Source organism: Dendropsophus ebraccatus, chromosome 1 (assembly GCF_027789765.1).
Source record: "Dendropsophus ebraccatus isolate aDenEbr1 chromosome 1, aDenEbr1.pat, whole genome shotgun sequence".
Classification (NCBI taxonomy): Eukaryota; Metazoa; Chordata; class Amphibia; order Anura; family Hylidae; genus Dendropsophus; species Dendropsophus ebraccatus.
The window spans coordinates 119,277,491-119,297,899 of NC_091454.1; the positions used below are offsets into that span (position 1 = coordinate 119,277,491).

General features: G+C 44.3%; 1 protein-coding gene across 6 annotated transcripts in view; it reads left to right on the forward strand.

Moving 5' to 3' along the window:
- SRPK2 (SRSF protein kinase 2) overlaps positions 1-20,409 on the forward strand; it is a 124,224-nt gene that overhangs the window by 48,308 nt on the left and 55,507 nt on the right. Inside the window, exon 1 of one of the 6 annotated variants that reach the window (XM_069977748.1) lies at positions 8,226-8,716. The exons of the other annotated variants lie outside the window; for them this stretch is intronic. Within the exon in view, the coding sequence (XP_069833849.1) occupies positions 8,679-8,716 (38 nt within the window). The 5' untranslated portion in view covers positions 8,226-8,678. Of the gene's footprint in view, positions 1-8,225; positions 8,717-20,409 lie in introns of those variants that run through there. 6 annotated transcript variants of the gene reach the window in all.

Genomic DNA, 20,409 nt, shown 5'->3' on the forward strand with positions numbered 1-20,409 from the left:
AGAAGACAACACAGTGGGGGCATATACATGGGGGGAATGTATAAGAAGACAACACAGTGGGGGCATATACATGGGGGGAATGTATAAGAAGACAACACAGTGGGGGCATATAAATGGGGGTAACATAGGGCGGGTATGTATAAGAAGACAACACAGTGGGGGCATATACATGGGGGGTAACATAGGGGGGGTATTTATAAGAAGACAACACAGTGGGGGCATATACATGGGGGGATGTATAAGAAGACAACACAGTGGGGGCATATACATGGGGGGTATGTATAAGAAGACAACACAGTGGGGGCATATACATGGGGGGATGTATAAGAAGACAACATAGGGGGGTATGTATAAGAAGACAACACAGTGGGGGCATATACATGGGGGGTAACATAGGGGGGAATGTATAAGAAGACAACACAGTGGGGGCATATACATGAGGGGGAAAGTATAGGAAGACAACACAGTGGGGGCATCTACAAGGGGGGGAAACATAAGGAAGGCATCTATATGGGGGAAAAGATAAGGGGGACAACAGAGAGGGGACCATCTAAAAGGGGGGACTACACTGAGAGGGGCTGTCAAGGAGATGCACATGGGGCCATATATATGGAAGACTGAACAAGGGGCCATATATATATGGAAGACTGAACAAGGGGCCATCTCTACACAGAGGGGGGCATACACTATAAGGGGGGGGGGGGGTAACAGAGTCAGCCTACCCACTAACTGAGGGTGTAAACGGGCCAATACAGATGTGCAGTTTGTATAGAGATGAGGATGGTGACAGAGTGAGGAGCCTAATATCTCTGTCTGGCAGATTCTGTGGATTCGTGGCTCGAAGAAGTTCTCATAATGGCCCAGATGGAGAAGATGATGAAAAGGGAAGAACTCCGATCAAAGAAGACGTCCCCTGTGAGTCACCTGATGTAACTGCACTGTAATGTATATGGTGTACAGAACCTGTGTAGAGCTGGGTCTGCCTCTTCTGGATGAGGTGATAGTGATCTGTGTACAGTGGATGTTATTCAGTACCAGCGGTGGTATTGGTCAGTATGTGGTGGTGTTAGTCAGTAGCAGCAGTGGTGGTAGTATGTGGTGGTATTAGTCAGTATTGTTCTCAGTATACTGGATTTGGTCAGTAACAATATGGTGGTGATGGTAGTGGTTGTGGTGTGGCGGTAATATTTGCGCCTTGGTAATATTGGTCTCAGTATACAGGATTTGGTCAGTAACAGCATGGCGGTAATATGTATGGTGATTATATTTCCATCCTATATACTGGTATTATTGGTAATATCAGTCTTTATCTATCTCTATCTATCTATCTATCTATCTATCTATCTATCGCATAGCTTGGTCAAGGAAGGGGGGGGGGGGCCCAAGTTGAACTCTTGCACCAGGGCCCAAGGGACATTAGCTACGCCCCTGGCAGCAGACTACATGCTGTGACGGTGGTCAGCACCATGGAGAGCTGTAAACTCTTTATATATGTGGTCACTACAAACAAACCATATTGATTTCCATTAATAAATGGTTATTGATTGTAGTGGGTCTCTGATACAGCTAGGAAGGGAGCGTGGCAGTGCACGTCTGCCTGTTTCACTTTATTATGTTCTATGAAGAGTCGGATCTTTTCCTGGCAGGAGAGTGAAGCACAACGCCGTTCAATCCCCCTGGCTGTATCTTAGGACAGCAGTGAGTCCCAGCAGTGAGAATCACTGCAATCAATAATTTTTGACTTGTCTGATGACATGTCAAAAGTTAAAGCAAATGACAGTAATGCTTTAAAGGGAACCAATCACCTAAAAAACACCTCTCACGCTATCGAAATGTACTGTAGCAGCACACTTCCCAAACACGCTTTTACACCCCCCTGGAATGTACAACCAGAAAACTTACTCTATAAACTTGGTGCCTTGTATGTAAATTGCCCCAAGTAGTCATCTGGGCGGTGAGCCGCAGCAAGTAGTCACTGTCCCCTGGGCGTTCCGGAGTGGTAATCTGGGCGTGATTAGCCTGCATAATTGTGGCGACGTCACCGAGAGGCATGCTGTCCCTAACGTCAGCACGCCTACGTCATTACCTTGCCGCTCATGCGCAGTACAGCGGGTCCGGACTGCACCGTACTGTGCAGGTGCAAAATAGCCTCAAACTCCTTGCCGGATCTCCAGCAATGAGTTTGAGGCTTTCTGCACCTGCGCAGTATGGTGCGGAGTGGACCCGCTGTACTGCGCAAGTGCGGCACAGCGAGAACGTAGGCATGCTGACGTTAGGGACAGCACGCCTCTCGGTGACGTCGCCACAATTAAGCAGGCTAATCATGCCCAGAGGGGTGTGATTACCGCTCCGGAACGCCCAGGGGACAGTGACTACTTGCCGCGGCTCACCGCCCAGATGACTACAGATACTGGAGTATCTGTGCCCTAACTTTGCACCACCCCTCCCAACCCTCTTCATAATTAGGAATGCCACTGGAACATTTTCTCCTTGCACAGGTGCCTTAACGATCCAGCCCATGTTCAGTATTCACACAGCTGATGAATAGGAGACAATCTGCCTGGAGCGTAGAGGGCGTGGAGGAGGAACAGAGAGGTTGTGCTAGCCTAATGCATATACAATCTAAGCCCCGGTCGTTGGGCATGGGGCTGCTAGTTTAAAAGTAGTTTTTTAGGACAATTACTGCATCACCTGCCAAAGGGACCCCAGGATAAATCTTGGATTAAAAGCAGCTATATGAAGGTACAAGCGGTTTGGGGGGGACAGATTGTGGGTCCAGAGTCGCTTTAACTTGTCTCTGCAGTGTCAGCCCACTGAACCACTCAATGACTGAGACTGGACAGCGCCACGGCCAGTTCTTCTTGGATGTGGCAGTGGCAGCGGTCAGCAGGAGACCTGGAGATGGCGCAGAAGGACTCCACGGGAGCGTGAATAGGCTCTTTATTATTTTCCGTATAACTACAGCATAATATAAAAAGTTCTTAAGCACCGGAAAACACTTTTAATTGCAGACATATGAGGGAGTTGCCTCTATCCTATACTTGTCATGCAATAGCTTTGTTAAAGGACAACTCCGGCGGAAAATTTTTTTGGCTTATTTAACACACATTACAAAGTTATATAACTTTGTAATGTGGTTAAATACCCGGTCTGGCCCCCTTCCCCCACTTTTCGACCCCCCACCCCGGAAGTGAAAGAATGTATACATTACCTATTACGGTCGTCACGTTCCTCTTCTCTGGTGTCGGGTGACGTCAGAGCTGGGGGGCGGTCCGGGTCTTCTTCCTCTTCGGCGTCTTCATTGAGAGTGAATGGGAGAGAAAAGGCTGCTGGTGCATATGCGCACCAGCAGCCTTTTCATTGGCTGGAGCGCATCACATGGCTTCCAGCTTGCTCAGCCCTGATTGGCTGAGCTTGCTGGAAGCCATGTGATGCACTCCAGCCAATGAAAAGGCTGCCGGTGCGCAAGCGCACTGGCAGCCTTTTCTCTCTCATGGACCCGGAAGCAAGAGACATCGCTGGACGGCGGAGGCAGGTGACGGTGAGGCGGACGGCGGGCGAATGGAGTGGCGATCGTCACCGGAGGGATGGTGAGTATGGTGTCTGTGTTTTTTTTTTGTTTTTTTTTGGGGGGGGGGGGGGGTCCCGCCGGAGTTGTCCTTTAATCTTTCCATTTGGCCCAATATGTATTTGAGTTTGACACCTCTGACCTAGGTGGCCAAAAGATCACCATATCTTTCCTGTCCACTGACAAAACCTGTATTTGTACCAAATAATGGTTATGTTTTTAAAATCATTGGATTAAAAAGATAGGGTGATCTTTTGACCGCCTAGGTGGTAGTGGGGGGATTTAATCTATTTTGAGCATGTTACTCCAATGGACTTGGGCTTTATATTGGTGTATGATGTGTTGCTGTTATTAAATCCTGTCTTCTCTGTCTGCTTTTTCATAGTAACTGTTGAGAAGACATAGCTATTTCAGTAGAATCATGTTGTACCCTCTTATAGCTTTCCGTTTTAGCATTCAGAGAATTGTAATGTATAAACAATTAGACATTTAATCTCTTCTCTTCAGCATGATGGTTATAAAGGTTGCTTTTCGAGACGTTCAGGCATGTAGGTGTGTATGTAGGTAGCATGTTTATGAGTCACCACCAAGTCATCCCAGCAGTGTACTGTTCCTGCTTTTATTAACCAATACACTCAACCTCCAGCAAATGTCTTTGATATTGGCAGGTTTATGCTGTTTATGAAAATGTGATGACTTTGTAAGATAAATATAAGATAAAGATTCTTAGAGTAATTATCTGTTTCCTACCCTGGGCCCTAATATGCTTTATGAGCACAAGCTGAATAGATGCTTATGTCTACCTGTATGGAAATTTATTTCAGTAATAATTAATTATTTCCATTTTCATGTAGCCTTTCAGTCAATGTTGTCGTCTTTCTGCTATGTATGCTTCTCAGCTTGTACGTTATCAGTTGTCATTTAATGACTAGTTCTAAAGGGTTGTCCGGGTTTAAGGTTGTATTAGACGGCCCAACACGATTCAAGCAAGTGCTGATCTGCCGGATCAGAGCTTGCCTACCGAGTCTCTTACTTGGCTCGGTAATCATGTGGCCAGCAATGTCTGTACAGACCTTGCATTACTCAGCCATTGACTGCATTACCAATTACAAAGAGAGATGTGCGGGTGGCGGCTGATGATTTTTTGACATGCTGAAAGACTGCAATCAGCCGGCAAGTGAGCGTTTGCACGCTTGTTGTCCGATTGCTGTCTCTGTTACACAGTGAGATATCTGCCTGATTTGTCATCCAAAGAGCAGGAAAATGCCCACTTGATGGCTGATCGCATTTTTTGTGTGGCGCTAAAATCCATCGATATCAGCCAGACATCTTTTTATGTACACAGGACACGTTCGAATGATAACAAAGAAGAGAACCTATCACCTAAACTTAAGTTTCTGTACTATTAATCTAACCTCCCTGCCTTTGCAGTCTGTATCTAACACTTTACCTAATCCTCCGCCCCCGGGCTGTACCGTTGGACGCCACCATCTTTGTGATGTCACTGTATTTCAGCGATGTGTTCCAGTGCTGGTACACAATGATGTCACCAAGATGGCAGCACACGACGGCACATCCCAGGGACGGAGGATTAGGTAAGGTGTTAGAAACAGGCTGCAAAGGCAGTCTGTATCTATATAAATAGACTTAGGGCCCTATTCCAATAGAGAGAACGATAAGCCGATGATCGTGTCATCGGCTGATCGTTCATTTATGGCCAGACATAAAGTCATCGTTTCACCATCGTCGATCGCCCGCCGCGCACCGCTATTCCACCGTAGCGATGCGCGGCGGGTGACCAACGGTTTGAGAAGCGCAGCATACATTACCTGCAGGGCTTCTCCTCCGCTCTGTCTTCCTCCCCGGGTCCCGCGTGCTCTAGCTTCAAAATGGCCTGTCAGCTGGCGGACCGCTCAGCCAATGACAGGCCGGGACCGCCGCGGCCCGTGATTGGCTGAGTGACCTGTCAGCTGACAGGCCATTCTGGAGCCAGAGCGTGCAGGACTCGGGGAGGAAGACAGAGTGGAGGAGAAGACCTGACAGGTAATATATGCTGCAAGGGCTGCAAAGTCATCGGTAACGATGTCCCTGCAGCCCTCGCTCAAAGATCATCGGGCCGTGGAATAGACCCAGTAAACGGGCGGCGATCTAGCAGATCGGCGCTCGTTTACATCGTTGATCAGGCCCTGCTTGGCCCGTGGAATAGGGCCCTTAGACAGGGAGATAGGGACAGCTAGTAATACACGCGATCTCACACTGGTTAGTATGAGTGTATAGATGGAGCAGCAGGCAAAGGATCAATGGATCTTAACCCGCCGCTCTGCATGCTGGGAAGTTCTGGGCTCGTGCCAACTTCCTTAAAAGGAGCCGACACGAGCCCATAGAGAAAAATTATTGCAGAATGCAAACACCGATAAAAAAAAGTTAGCCATATTTAGAAAAAATAAAATTAGATAATTACTAGTGATAAGCGAACATGCTCGTCCGAGCTTGGTACTCGTTCGAGTAGTAGGGTACTCGATGGTACTCGTTACTCGGACGAGCATCTCGCTATACTCGAGAAAATCATCATCCGTTCCCTGTAAGTTTCAGTGCTTTTTCTCAGCCAATAAACATGCAGGAGACTCTTTGGTACATCCTGCGATCACGTGGGGCCTATACATGTCGATAGCAGCGATTGGTTGGCCAGATCAGATGACCTCTGCTATGTAAAAATCTCGGCCGCCGAGGCTCGGCTCACATGCATGCTAGAAGAGATTATGGACAGAGCTGCTGCTGGTCAGGGAGAGCGTTAGGGAGGGAATTAGCCTTCCAGTAGGCAGGAAATACTTGCAAAACAACCTAACAGCCCTTGTAAGGGCTTCAAATCGTTTTTAAATTGTACTGTGGTGATCGGCTGCTGGCAGAAAGGGGACATTAGGTGTTGCATACAGACCCTTAAGAAGTGCTCAGTACTATTTTATTGGGACCTCTACTATATTTTCTGATTTCTGTATTTCTTACACAAGGCATATCTAAGTTCACTACTGCTTCCACAGTGTAAAGGGGGTGTCACTGAGTGTATAGGTGCAGCCACCAACAGATTGTATCCCACAGCTGTTGCCCAGAATTAGGCATAATGGTGCCATTAGGCAGCCTCAGAGGCATGCATACATGCTGCTCCTGCTGTTTCCTGTCCATTTCCGTGGTGTTTCCATAATTTTCTGAGGTTGACAGGTTTTCACACGACCTTTCCTCTACCGAACTTGGGTCCCCTGCAAAAATGCTCGAGTTTCCCATTGACTTCAATGGGGTTCGTTACTCGAAGCGAGCACTCTGGTATCAGTAGATATTCGTCTCGAGTAATGAGCACCCAAGCATTTTAGTACTCGCTCATCACTAATAATTACTAATTAACTAAAAATGCGCTTGGCCGCACATCTACAACACACATACAAACTAGGGGGGAGACAGCATGTCTTTAATATATACCATCACCTGCAGATTGGTAGAGATCCAGTCACAAGGTTCAAAACAAAGGCCTATCTTTATCAAATAAAAACTGGTGTGAATTGCTCATAGCAACCAATCACAGCTTTCGGCTCTAATAAATGGAAAACTAAGCTGTGGTTGGTTGCTGTGGGTAGTTTATACATGTTTCTACTTTACAGATGTTGACAAATCTAGGCCTTAGAGTCTTTAGCATTTTCACAGTGACCTCCAGGCCTAGTTATTCTGCTTGGTAAAAACGTTCTGTAAGAGCTGTACTGCAATATACATCACCCTGATTCCTTTATTCTAACCATTATCAGTGTTTCAACCTTTGAACCCTTTTGATCTGTATCCAGTCATTTGGTACAGCTGGAGTACCCCTTGAAGTGTTGAAAATACAAATTGTTATGAAAAAACCCCCATAGTAGATCGGATCACTTCTAGTCCAATTAATTATTATTTGGGAGGGGGGGTTCTTTTGCCTATATTTATAAATCATTCACCTGTATTTTCTCATTATTTGAAGAAGCGCTTTCACACAGCAATTCTTATAATGTTATGTGCATGGCCTGCTATAACCTAGGCAATGGCTTTGAATAGCTCTTCTGTCTGTCTGCTGTGAATTAGTCACTGTCATTAGCCTTAAGCTAGGGTATCTCACATTGTGAAGGATGTGTTATTCTGCAGGCTGCACTGTCTGTGTTAAGAAAAAAAATGGAAGCTGTGCTGCTTCTTTGTGATAACATTGGGTTCTTTAGGGTGAAAATGAGAGTCCTATCTGGTGCATGATGTGCCCTCCCCCACCACTGGCAGAGGTCTGGTAATAGCAGCAATCCTGTGCCCCTGTGAATGTGCTCCATTACAGGCTGGGCATTTTTCCTTTCTGTCCACTGGTATATAACAACATGTAAGCTCTGCTGATGGGTGTTGCTGTTCCTTGGCTCAGAGCAATATGTGATTGTGTGAGGGGTGGCCAGAGGAAATGTAAGCACTGAGAAGCACCAAATGCATGAATGTTATGACATCTACATGTAAAAGGTTCCTATTTGCAATTCAAGATAAACCAGCCCACGGAGGAGTCGGCTTCTGTTAACCTCCATCAAGGAGATTTGCTTTCTGGGATACATTTTATTGTCCGATTGGACTGATTCTTCAATCTTCCTAAGAACATTTTGCATGGAAGGAATAAAAAGCGCACTGTGGAGGGAGAGATGACATCTCCGCTGCTCCTAAGCACATTGCCAGCCATTCAGTTATCAGGGAGCTGCTGCCTAATGCAGCCCTTTCATTCTCTGCTTAGGAACACCCCTGTGCTGGAAAGGAATGGTACTTCCTGCTTTCATAAACAGTCATGTGTATAGTTCAGCCAGGCCTGATGCCTCTGGAGCTTTCTTTTTCTGAAAAGCACCAGTAAATTGCTTTTCCATTTTGTTGTTTTTCTTTTTCTTTTCTTTTTTTTTTCTTTTTCTTTCTGTGGTGACACCAGTTCAGTAGCCTTCTGCCTTCAGAACGGATTACTCTTCAGCTCCTGATTTCTCATATCTTTGTGCTTCCTTTGGCAAGTCAAGACACAGCAGACAATCCTGGTGGGGAATATTTTCAGATTTTTCCAGAAATCAAGTAGAAGATTGAGCTGCTGATGTCAGTTAACTCCGAGAAGTCGTCCTCTTCAGAAAGGTACACATACACTCTTGGCCTGGGGAATTTGCATTGTCGGGGGTGCTGAAAACTGGCACTTATTTGGTGCCCTACTGGCATTTCATTGAATACATAGTATTGATCTTCGCTGAGCAGACAGCTAGTGCTTATCAGGGGATAAATCAGCATTGTTCTAGTATAGATATTGGGAATTGTATGTGATAATTGGTATTCATTGTGTGATCGTGGACTGTCTTGGCTGCACATCAGTGTTTTGTACCCTCTGTCTGTCTCAGGTGCTGAACTGAAGAATGCATGTATAAAATGCAGGTATTTTTGTATAAAAGGGAGTGTCCTAGACACATTGCATTGGAATTGCTAGCCAGGTTGGGTTAGTCACAGATACGCAAGCATGGATGCAGTTTGACAAGTCTGAAGGTTTACCACATACACCACAAGCATTTTGTTACCTCTGCACATGATAAGTATTCTTCTGCTGTGACTTTCCTCAAAATGATCAGATGAATACCTTCCTAAAATACTCAAAATGCCATCAATGTGCCAATTCTGTTAATAATACTGCTCTTCTATCATGAAATGTGGACCCTAAAAGTATTAGTATTAACTACAGATACTGACACTCTAGGCAAAACAGCATATAAATAATATGATAAATATTAGTATATATTTCTGAAAATTATAAATGTTTCATTACTTAAAGGGGTAGTCCACCCAAAAAAAATTTCTTTCAAATCAACTGGTGCCATGAAGTGCCAGAGATTTGTAATTCACTTCTATTAAAAAATCTTAAGTCTTCCAGTACTTATCAGCTGCTGTGTGTCTATCAGGAAGTGGTGTTTTCTTTCCTGTCTGACACAGTGCTCTCTGTTGCCTCCTCTGTCCATGTCAGGAACTGTCCAAAGCAGGAGCAAATCCCCATAGAAAACCTCTCCTGCTCTCCAGACTGGAAATAATACAACTTCATGTTGGGCATACAGCAGCTGATAAGTACTGGAAGGCTTGAGAGTTTTTAATAGAAGTAAATTACAAATCTCTGGCACTTCATGGCAGTAGTTGATTTGAAAGAAAAATTTTTGGGGTAAACTACCCCTTTAAATTCATGATATAATACCACCTTAGATTATAAATCCAGACCTATGTATAATAAATATATAAACTGTCAAAAATAAAACAAACTTTGTTGCTCATAGCAACCTATTACAACACCGCTTTTCGATTTCAACAACACTAAATGAAAACTGCACTGTGATAGTTGAGACAGGCCTTTCTTTAAGAGCATTTCATAAATCTCCTTTTATGATTTTCCAACTTTTCTGAATGAAAGTTATATTATAACACAAAGCATGATTTCTCTGTAGTTGTCATGGCTACGTCCAGAGGCATACTTTATTTTTATTTAATTTTATTTACAGAATTTTTTTCGAGATAAAATAGAGATTAATTACTTCGCTGGTTAATTCACTGCTTTGTCAAGTTTAGATCTTTAGATTTTATATTCACTAAACATTTCTAGTGCAGATATATGCTTGTCCCTTGACGTAGTCATAGCAACCACAGTGAAAGCATCCATTGTTTATGGTCCTGCAGCATTCAGGGGACTGAAAATGGTGCACAAGTTTCTCTTCGTATGTTTTTATTGCCTTGTTAAGCAGATAAAGAACCCTGTTAAACTTCTAAATTGAATGCAAGTTTCAAGAATATCATAATTTTGCTCTAAGTGTTTGTTTGTATGTATGGTGGTGGTGGTGGTGAGGGGGGTGCATTTTATGATTTGTATACACAGATTTCACGTTTGTCAACTGAGCTAAAAAAACTTAATGGTGTGGTCATTGCTATATCTAAACTAATTTGCACCCTACTAACTAAATTTAGTTTTAGTCATTGAAGAACAAAATGGTTGGCAAATGTGTAGGATGAGGCAGTGCGTTGTCACGTCAGAATATGTCATTAGACATGGTCAAAACCCGGTAGTCATGGCAACTGAAAAATGCATCTATAGCTTCATTTCATCTTCACTGTATCACCCAGCAGCTGGGGTGCCTATACCTGATAATGAATTAATAGAAGCAGGTAACAGTATCCACTTTCTGGCTTTTGCTGTAAAAGTGGTTGCTGTCCACTCCTGCCCACAAAAGGGGGAATACCACAGCTAATGCAGATATCAGTGAAGGGTAGGAAGCTAAGGTAGATCCTTCCCACCAATAGAGGGTGTACAGGAGTAGTGTGGCAGGTCCTTCTGTGAGGGTGACAGTAACTGGTAGGGATGTGGTGTGGGAGCACAGTAATATAGTGTAACATTGGTGGTCCGTTTTCGGGCGTTAAACCTGCCTTGGGGCTGATTTAGCAATACAGTGACTCCTGTTGTGAGCATTATGTGGATGCTATAACCCTTCTGGGCCACCAGAAGCATATTGTAACTGCACTGTGGGCATTGTGTCTATTTGAGGTGTCTGGTGACAGTGGATGGGCTGCAGCTACTGTATTAGGTTAACAACTGTATTAGGCTAACATAAAATGACCAGTACATACCTATATTGGATATTATCAAGAAGAAAAAGCAAGAAAGACCTGCATCTGAAAAAGACCATGGAAGCTGAAGCATTTCGCTCCCCTGTTTTCCTGTTGTTGTTGTTGTATTGGACCTGCTAATGCTGATGTGTCTTGCTGGGAGTGCAGACTAGGGAAAATATTTCTGGGATTTTCAAGGTGCTGTAAAGTGATCTGTTATATGTTATAAATGCTATATATTTACTACATTTGTGACATAATTTGAAGTCTTCTCAGAACTTGGTGGCATATACTCTATACTAGTAGCATCCTTACAATGCAAAAACATTCAGCCTATACTTATTTGCATATTTTTAGTCATTTAAGTGTGCTGATCTTTTGCCAATGCGTAATATTTATCCTTGAGTAGGGCAACGTAAAGATGTATGGAGACTTACAGGAAATTTTTGCTCCAATAGGAATAATAGGAAATTGACAAATGGTAGACAACTACTCTGAGCGCTTCACTTGTCCATGTCAGCTATTTTATGGACAGAAACGCCTGGAGGACGGGGTCTGAAATAGGCTCTATGAGGTACACAGGGAGCTGCTGTCAGTATATACACTGAGTACAGTTACTAATACTGTACACAGAGCAATTTTACTATAAAGTGGCCAACCCCTTTAAGGAAATTTTCAAAAAAAATGCTTGTATGGACCACCACCAATTTAACAAAATAAAAACTACAGCTTGCCAGGTATGTGAATAATAAAATATACTATACACTCCTTGCCAAGTCCAGCGCCATCTCTTAGGCTGCGGTTTCCTCAGAGCCTTATCAGGGGAAGTGAAACTGAGTAAACGAGGAGGGACCAGAGCACCAGTGCTGGACTCAGCAAGGTAAGACCTTTGTGCAGCTGGAATATACAATCTATATACTATCTGCAGTTGCTGGTTGTGGATAGTATCGGACCCATTCTAGTCTAAAGGCCAGTGCACATGACCATTTGATTTGAGCCCATTGATTTGAGACCCCTTCACAAGTGCACAGTCTGTGATTGCTGGAGCTCCTCTGACACTGCGCTCCCGACCCACATAGCCGTGTAAAGGAGGCCTAAGTATTTCTATTATTGGGTTTTTACCCACCAAGTCGGCTGTAGACTTTTTGTATTAACTCAGGGAACTCCACTGCACGTTTGTTGAGGGGGGGGGGGGTTAGTGTTATTGAAAAATTTGCCCACTTCCTAGGATATGTGTTTAAAAAAACAAGCACGGCTATAAAAGGCTGGTGTCATCATGAAGCAGAGAAGTAAGATCAGATGTGTACCACATACATATATATGCACAGGAGAACAAATGTGCTTTAGTAGTTACTTTAATCACTGTACCAGTTTTCTTCTCTGTGTAGTTTCCTCTCTGAACTGTGACCCTGCTGCTGCCATGCAACAGTGCAGACCCTTTCCCACAATCCCCCTTGCTTTCATGTCAAGTGAAAACCAATGTGACACAAGAAAGTGGATGCCTGGCGAGCCGTGACCAAGGGCAACAGATAATGAGACAAAACAGCACATAGGGGATTAGTGCGTCTATATATTTCAAAGGATACATTTTAAGAAATGCTTGTAAATTGGAAATATTTTTCTTTTTACATATTGCATCACTGTAGACTTAGGGGTAAAGTAGAATTGTCTTAGTTGCCCCTAGCAACCAATCAGATTCCACTTTTTTCTCCTCACAGATCCTTTGAAATATGAAAGATGGAATCTGATTGGTTGCTGGGGCAACTAAGACAATTCTACTTTAGACCAGTTTGATAAATGACACCAACCATTTAACCCCTTTAATCCTCCTCTGCTTCCAGTGCAGCCAATCTAGTCCTTCATGCCAGACTTTGTTTACTTGCCTGCAGCTATGGAGGATTGAAGCAGCAGTGCTGTAAGGATAGTTTAAAATATAATTAAATTAGTAAATAGATGCTGTAGAGGAAAAGAGGCAGAAATTCTGACTCCGCTCGGAATTCTGCCTCTATTAGCCGACGCGCGTACCGTTGCCTTGTCGGCTAATTAAGCAATTAAATGCATCTGTCAAACCTGACAGCTGCATTTAAATACTGTGCTCAGCACGTCCCTGGTGTCTAGTGGGTCGGAGATACGTTCTTCTGCCTGGTCTGGGCCTCAGTGTTGCACTGACGCTTATCACGGCTCCGTAATACATTGCAAAGTGCAAAATTGCGCATTTTTGGTCGCGTCAAATCCAGAAAAAAGTAATGGAAAAGTCGCAAACAAGGTACCGACAGAAAGTACAGATCATGGCACAAAAAATTACACCTCACCTTAGCGTTATAAGGATGGGAATAGAGCAGTTTTAAACACAATTCGTTTTTTAAAAGGTTTTATTTTTTTAAAAGAAGACAAATAAAATAAAAGTTATATAAATTACAAATCGTTGTAATCGTACTGATGTGAGGAACATAGATAACAAGTCAGTTTTACCATGGGGCAAACGGCGTAAGCACGAAACTCCCTGAAATAAAAACAAATTCCTTTTATTTTCAATTTGACAGCGCAAATGTTTTTTTCCGGGTTTGCAGCATATTTTATGGGGAAATATCATTGCAAAGTACAATTGGTGTCGCAAAAAATAAGGGCTCAAATGGGTCTCTAGGTGGAAAACTGCAAGCGCTATGGCCTTTTAAACATAAAGTGGAAAAAGCAAAAGCGCAAAAACGAAAATTGGCTTTGACCTTAAGGGGTTAAGAGTCTTGAAACAAAGGACTAGCCAGAATCCTGCTCCACACTGATGAGAGGCAACACCCCAAAGCAGCTGTCTGTGGATGGATACCTGGCTTTGGTATTTTCCTGTCCTGTCATGTCCTTAGATTCGTAAATTGAGTTGGATATTAACTGAAATGGCCACTCAATTTGGTGGTTTTGGTGGTCTCCTCACAGGTGCCACCCCTTGGCTGGACCCTTACAAGAGGGATATCTGGCTAGACCTGTGTTTTGAGACTCTGAAATGAGGCTCCACTGACTCTTCTTTTGCATATTTGTATTTCCCAGGGGGCAATGCACCTAGGATTTCACTGTGTTGAGCGCTTTTACCGGCAGCCAGCAGTGTCGTCAGTCAGCAGTGTGGTCTCCCTGAGATCAATGATCGTTTTACCATGACAGCATATTTGTGTTTTTTGTTTTTTTTTACATTGTGGCCAGTTGCCACTGTATGCAGTTTTACAGCTTTACAGTAGAATATGTCACAGGTATATTTTGAGGCTAGATACGTGCAGTGGATATCAGAAGCGTGTGTGAACAGAGCCTTACCTCTAATACGTGCATTTGTCAAAAATAGTAATCTATCATCAAACTTCTAAAAGTAGAACAGTAAAGCTCATTGCTTCTTTGAAACAGACTAATAATGGTCATAATCTTGTACATTTCTATGTATTAGGCAAGTAATTTATATTATAAGTAAACTGATTATATAATTCCAACCATCTTGTCTCCTGGGATCTCAACTGCAGTGTAGTACCTAAATACTGAAGTTTATTTAATAGCATTAATTATTTATACTTCCTGTAAAGTAATGTATTCAAGAGACAAATTGAAAAATTGCAGAATTCTGTTTATTCCAGAGTGCTTTGTTTTTCCATGGGATGTTGTTGGTTGTAGTCTCCATGTTTAAAAATGGACAGCTTTACTGAGCAGCAATTTAAAGTATTTTAAATTAAAAGTGTTTTCTGGGTTCTGTCCACTTGGCCATCATGGTTTTCATCATAATGCAAACCTTGACAGCTGTGCCAGATCCGTCAGCATGATCGGACTGATAATCTGGCGGACCGGGCAAATGCCCGCTGGGCCGCCAAGATTATCAGTCGGAGGGCCGCCTGCCACCCTGCCAGTGGAAGCCTGGACCCATCCAGCACATACACTACCGGCCCCACTCGCGCCCCCACCTCCTCGGAACACCCAAGGGCCGCGGCTGCCAGGGCTCTTAAAGGCCGCTCTGTCCCTTTAAAAGCAGGGGGCTCCGCTACCTTTAGTTGTTCTAACAAGTCCACTGAGCTTCCGGGACAGGCCGCATGATGCACGCCGGCCCCCGGAAGCTCACCGCTCCAGCCCTGCGTGCCTGCACCTCTCCCGCGGACCTGTGCGGTCAGCTGTTACATGTATGTCACCGAGCTGGAGACTAGAGAGGTGCAGGCACACGGGGCTGGAGCTGTGAGCTTCCGGGGCCAGCGTGCATCATGCGGCCTGTCCCGGAAGCTCAGTGGACTTGTTAGAACAACTAATGGTAGCGGTGCCCCCTGCTTTTAAAGGGGCAGAGTGGCCTTTAGGAGCATCGGCAGCCGCGGCCCTTGGGTGTTCCAGGGAGGTGGGGGCGCGAGTGGGGTAGGTAGTGTATGTGCCGGAGGGGCCCAGGATTCCACTGCCTATACTATGCCTTGGGGACTACAAGGGAAGCTATGCTAGGTGGGGATACACTATGTGGGTTGCCTGTGGGGAGCATATATTATGTGGGACGGCAAATGGCAACTATATTTGCAAATGGCACGTATAGCATACCTTCCAGGTCCCTCTTTTGGAGGGACAGTCCCTCTGTCCCTCTTTGCCCCTTACATGTCCCTCTTTACCCAAATGTGCATATTATTCTATCATGTGGTGTAAGCTGGATCCTAAAAATTGTTATATTGGGATGAATCATGAATTAAGCCATTGTGCGTCTGTGTCACCTATATAACAGGGGATCCCTGCAAATGCGGACAGGAACTGAAACACATTTGTAATCCTGTCCGCAGGTGCAGGACTGTAATTACAGACAGCATTACTGATGTGTGAATGGGACCTAAGGCTGCAGTCACACATACAGGATCTGCTGCAGATTTGCAGATATCAATGTAACTAAATGCATCAATCTGCAGCAGATCCTGTATGTGTAACGGCATCCTTGAATGAAAAAGAAATGTCTGTAAAATTTCGTTAGGATGAACCACAAGTGTCCCTCTTTGGCCGTCCAAAATGTTGGGAGGTATGGCTATATTATTTGGCGGTTGCAGGGGAGACCCATGCTATAAAAGGACTGCTGCACAGGGGAGCCTACTATAGGGGAGAACATAAGCTGACGACACCTTATAATGACTAAAAGTTTATTACCTATAGGGCCTTTATTTATAGGCAGAAATAGTCTGGGAAAAGAGGAAAATAGTAGTTGCTATCTTTCAAAAACAGCGCCACCCTTGCCCTCAAGCTGTCTATAGTATTACAACTTGGCTCCATTCAAGCCAATGGAACTGAGCTGCAATACCACACAACAGAACCTGCGGACACAGTGTGATATGGTATGTGGGCTGGAGTGCCAGGGCTGATTTTCAGTCCCAGTCCGGCCCTGTCCGTCAGAGAGTGGACACCAGTACCAACTGCTGGACTCCATTGATTTGATGAAATACATGGAACGAGCAATAAGCAATTTGGTAAATCCGGTGCCCAATATACAGCACTGTGCCTGATAGGAAATAATGAGGCTACAGTTTTGCACATGTGGAGCAACCCTTTCACTCAGATGACCGGGTGATAGAGCGTCATCAATACGATATTGATAGCCTATCCTAGGGATAAGCAATAAATAAGAAGTGCTAAAGCCAGTTTAAATGATTACAATTTACAACTAAGAGTACTATACAGGCTTAGTTACAAAAACAGGAAACAAAGAAGCAACTAAAAGGATGTTGTGGTGCACAGTTGAACAAAAGATCCGTATTGGCATCATTTTCTAAACTTGTTTTTGTTAATAATACAGTCAATCATGTAGCAAGAAGAAAAACAGAGGGGATATTTATAATTGTGCCAGCCAGACGCATATTTTGATATAGAATGTCATATTTTCTTACAGTTTTTATTTAAATCTGTGGAGGAAAACCTCTTTATCAAATTGAGGGTGTTCAGGTATACAGTGTAGAACCATAGATTTCTATAAAAGTTACTGATCTGTTAGCTGCACTTACACAGGGCAGTTTTATTTTACTGTACCTTTTTGAAGCCAAAATCAGGTGTGGATCAATAAATTAGATAATATTAAGAACAGATGCTACTTATATTCGCACTCCTTGCATAGAATGGATTCAAAAAGGGAAGTGATAATCCACATCTGGTTTTGGCTTTAAAGGTGCCACAAAAACTGCAGCAAAACTGCACAGTGTAAGAGCAGCCTTATAGGGTATGTTATAACTAAATTTTTTTGGTACCAGTACCTGCATGTAATCCAATGGCAATCAGCTTTCAATGCAGTGTAAATATCTGCTACAGAATTTTGCCACTGTGACAAAAAAGTCCCACACAGAAAATAATGGCTTGTAAGTTATTTTGAGTGAAATCAACAAGAAATGAAACCAGTTAAATGACAGTAGAGGGGACACCTACACATTACACCTACAGGAGTTTTAGGACATCCCATTTAAATCCATAGGCATTAATATATACTCCCTTTGCAGTTATAAGAAGACAATCTCCAATATTTTGGATTATGTCTGTGGGAATTTCTGCACATTCATCCATTTCTGAGCTCAGACACCGGCGTTTGATGAGAGGGCCTGGCTCACAATCTCCAGTCTAAGGTCTTTTACACCTAACTCACCCAACCATGTCTTTATGGCCCTTGCTTTGTGCGCTGGACCACTGTCATGCTGGAACAGAAAATAGATTATTGGCTGAATCAGGTCAATATCGCACTTTGTAATAAAGACATTGATTAGCGAAAGAGCCGATCATCAGTAGAGATGAGCGAACCATCGGACTTTTGGTCCCACGGCATCTTCGCTCTATTACAATGCCTGCGATCCCGGGTGCATAGTTGCGCTCCCGGGAATCTGCGGGCAGGATCTTCCAGGGAATTGAGGATACATTCCCTGGGTTTCCAGGGAATGTATCATGAATTCCCTGGAAGATCCTGCCCGCAGATTCCCGGGAGTGCAACTATGCACCCGGGATCGCAGGCATCGCACTGGAGTGAGCGGCTTTCGGACCAAAAGTCCAAAAGTTCTGCTCATCTCTAATCATCAGCTGATAAAAAAATAAATAAATCAATGCTTACCTGCCCAGGCTCCCCCTGTGTCCTCCAGCATTGTATGTGGGATTACCAGGTGACAGGCTGAAGTGACAGGCTGCTTGGCCAATCACTGTCCGAGACAGGACAGCAACGTGGCCAGTGGTTGGCTGAATGGCCTGTTACTTCAGAGACCGGACCATAAGTTAGAACTGCAGCTCAGAGGAATCTCAGAGGAAAGACAAGACTGTACGACATCTGGAACATGATCAGGTACGTATATCTTTATTATTTTACTCCAAAGCAAGGGCTGCACGAAAAAAGCTAATAATGTCCATGCAGGCCTTGCTGCACGATTCTCCAGCAGTGTGATAGGCTCTGTTAGTGAACCCTGATATAGCAGATCTGTGCTTGCTTATGGGGTATATCTGGCCATTTAAAAAGTTCATAAGAATTGGATCCAGCACATATAGCTCTGTGTTCAGCACCAGGGACAGAACAATAAAATAACTGCATCACAGGGAATGTTTCTGGTTGCTGCAATGTTGTGTGTTCATAACATTTGACCCACAAAATATATTCCAAATCTGAGTGCAGAAATCAATGTAGAAGACAATTCTGTACATCTTAGATATGATACATGACCACCTACCCATTGGAAATACTTTCCTTTGGTTCAAGATGAAAGCCATGCTTCTGACAAAACCTAAAAGATATCAAGCAAATGGAAAAGGTCCAACAGCACCAATAGATCCCTGTTTCTCCCTGTAATCTGGCTTTCGCCCCCACGACTCCACAGAAACTGCCTTAACCAAAGTGGCCAATGACCTGCTAACTGCCAAAGCCTCACACCAATACTCTGTGCTCCTTCTCCTTGACCTATCTTCTGCCTTCGACACAGTTGACCATTCTCTCCTATTACAAATTCTTTCATCCTTTGGCATCACTTGCTCAGCCCTCTCCTAGATCTCCTCTTACCTCTCCAACCGCACTTTTAATGTTTTCCACACCACCTCCTCTCCTCATTCCCTCACTGTTGGTGTTCCCCAAGGCTCTGTAATCGGGCCTCTCCTCTTCTCCATCTATACCTCTGGCCTGTGACATATAATAGAATCCCACAGCTTCAGGTACCACCTCTACGCTGATGACACTCAGATCTACCTCTCTCTGGTCCGGATGTCACCTCCTTTGTTATCCAGGATTCCAGAGTGTCTATCAGCTATATCTTCATTCTTCTCCTCCCGTTTTCTAAAGCTCAACATAAAGAAAACAAAACTAATCATCTTTTCCCCATCTCGCTCCACCCCGCCGTCTAATCTGTCAATCAATGGCTGCGCTCTGTTCCGCTGCCTTGGGGTCACCTTTGACTCTGCCCTGTCTTTTAAACCACATATTCAGGCCCTGACCACCTCCTGCCGCCTTTACCTCAGAAACATTTCCAGAATCTGCTCTTTTCTCACCCCTGACTTCACAAAACTGCTGGTACATGCTCTCATTATTTTCTGCTTGGACTACTGTAATATCCTCCTCTCTGGCCTTCCATCTAACTCCCTTGCGCCTCTTCAGTCTATCCTTAACTCTGCTGCACGACTAATCCACCTTTCCCCACGTTTCGCCTCACCCTCTCCCCTCTGCCAATCCCTTCACTGGCTCCCCACTGCCTAACGTATTCACTTTAAATTGTTGACCATAACGTACAAGGCCATTCGCAACTAACCCCCCCATACATCTCTGACCTGATATCCCGCTACCGTCCCTCAAGCAACCTTCGATCCTCCAGTGACCTCCTTTTGCTTCCCCTCTTGTTTGTACCTCACACAACCGCCTCCAAGACTTTGCCCGAGCCACCCACATACTCTGGAACTCGCTACCCCGACACATCCGGCTCTCATCCACCATAAAGTCTTTCAAAAGGAACCTGAAAACCCATCTCTTTAAACTAGGCTACAACCTACAATAACTCTGAATCACGCTTGACTGGCTGCACTTTACCTCCTGTCTCTCTCCCAGTACCTTTTATAGATTGTAAGTAGGGATGGTCCGAACCTGCCGAGGTTCGGGTTCTTATGAACCCGAACGCTCTGCAGCAGATTCCTGCTGTCTGCCCGCTCCGTGGAGCGGGCTGATACAGTGGGAGTAACGCCTGGAAAACTGGGATACAGCCTATGGCTATGGCTGTATCCCAGTTTTC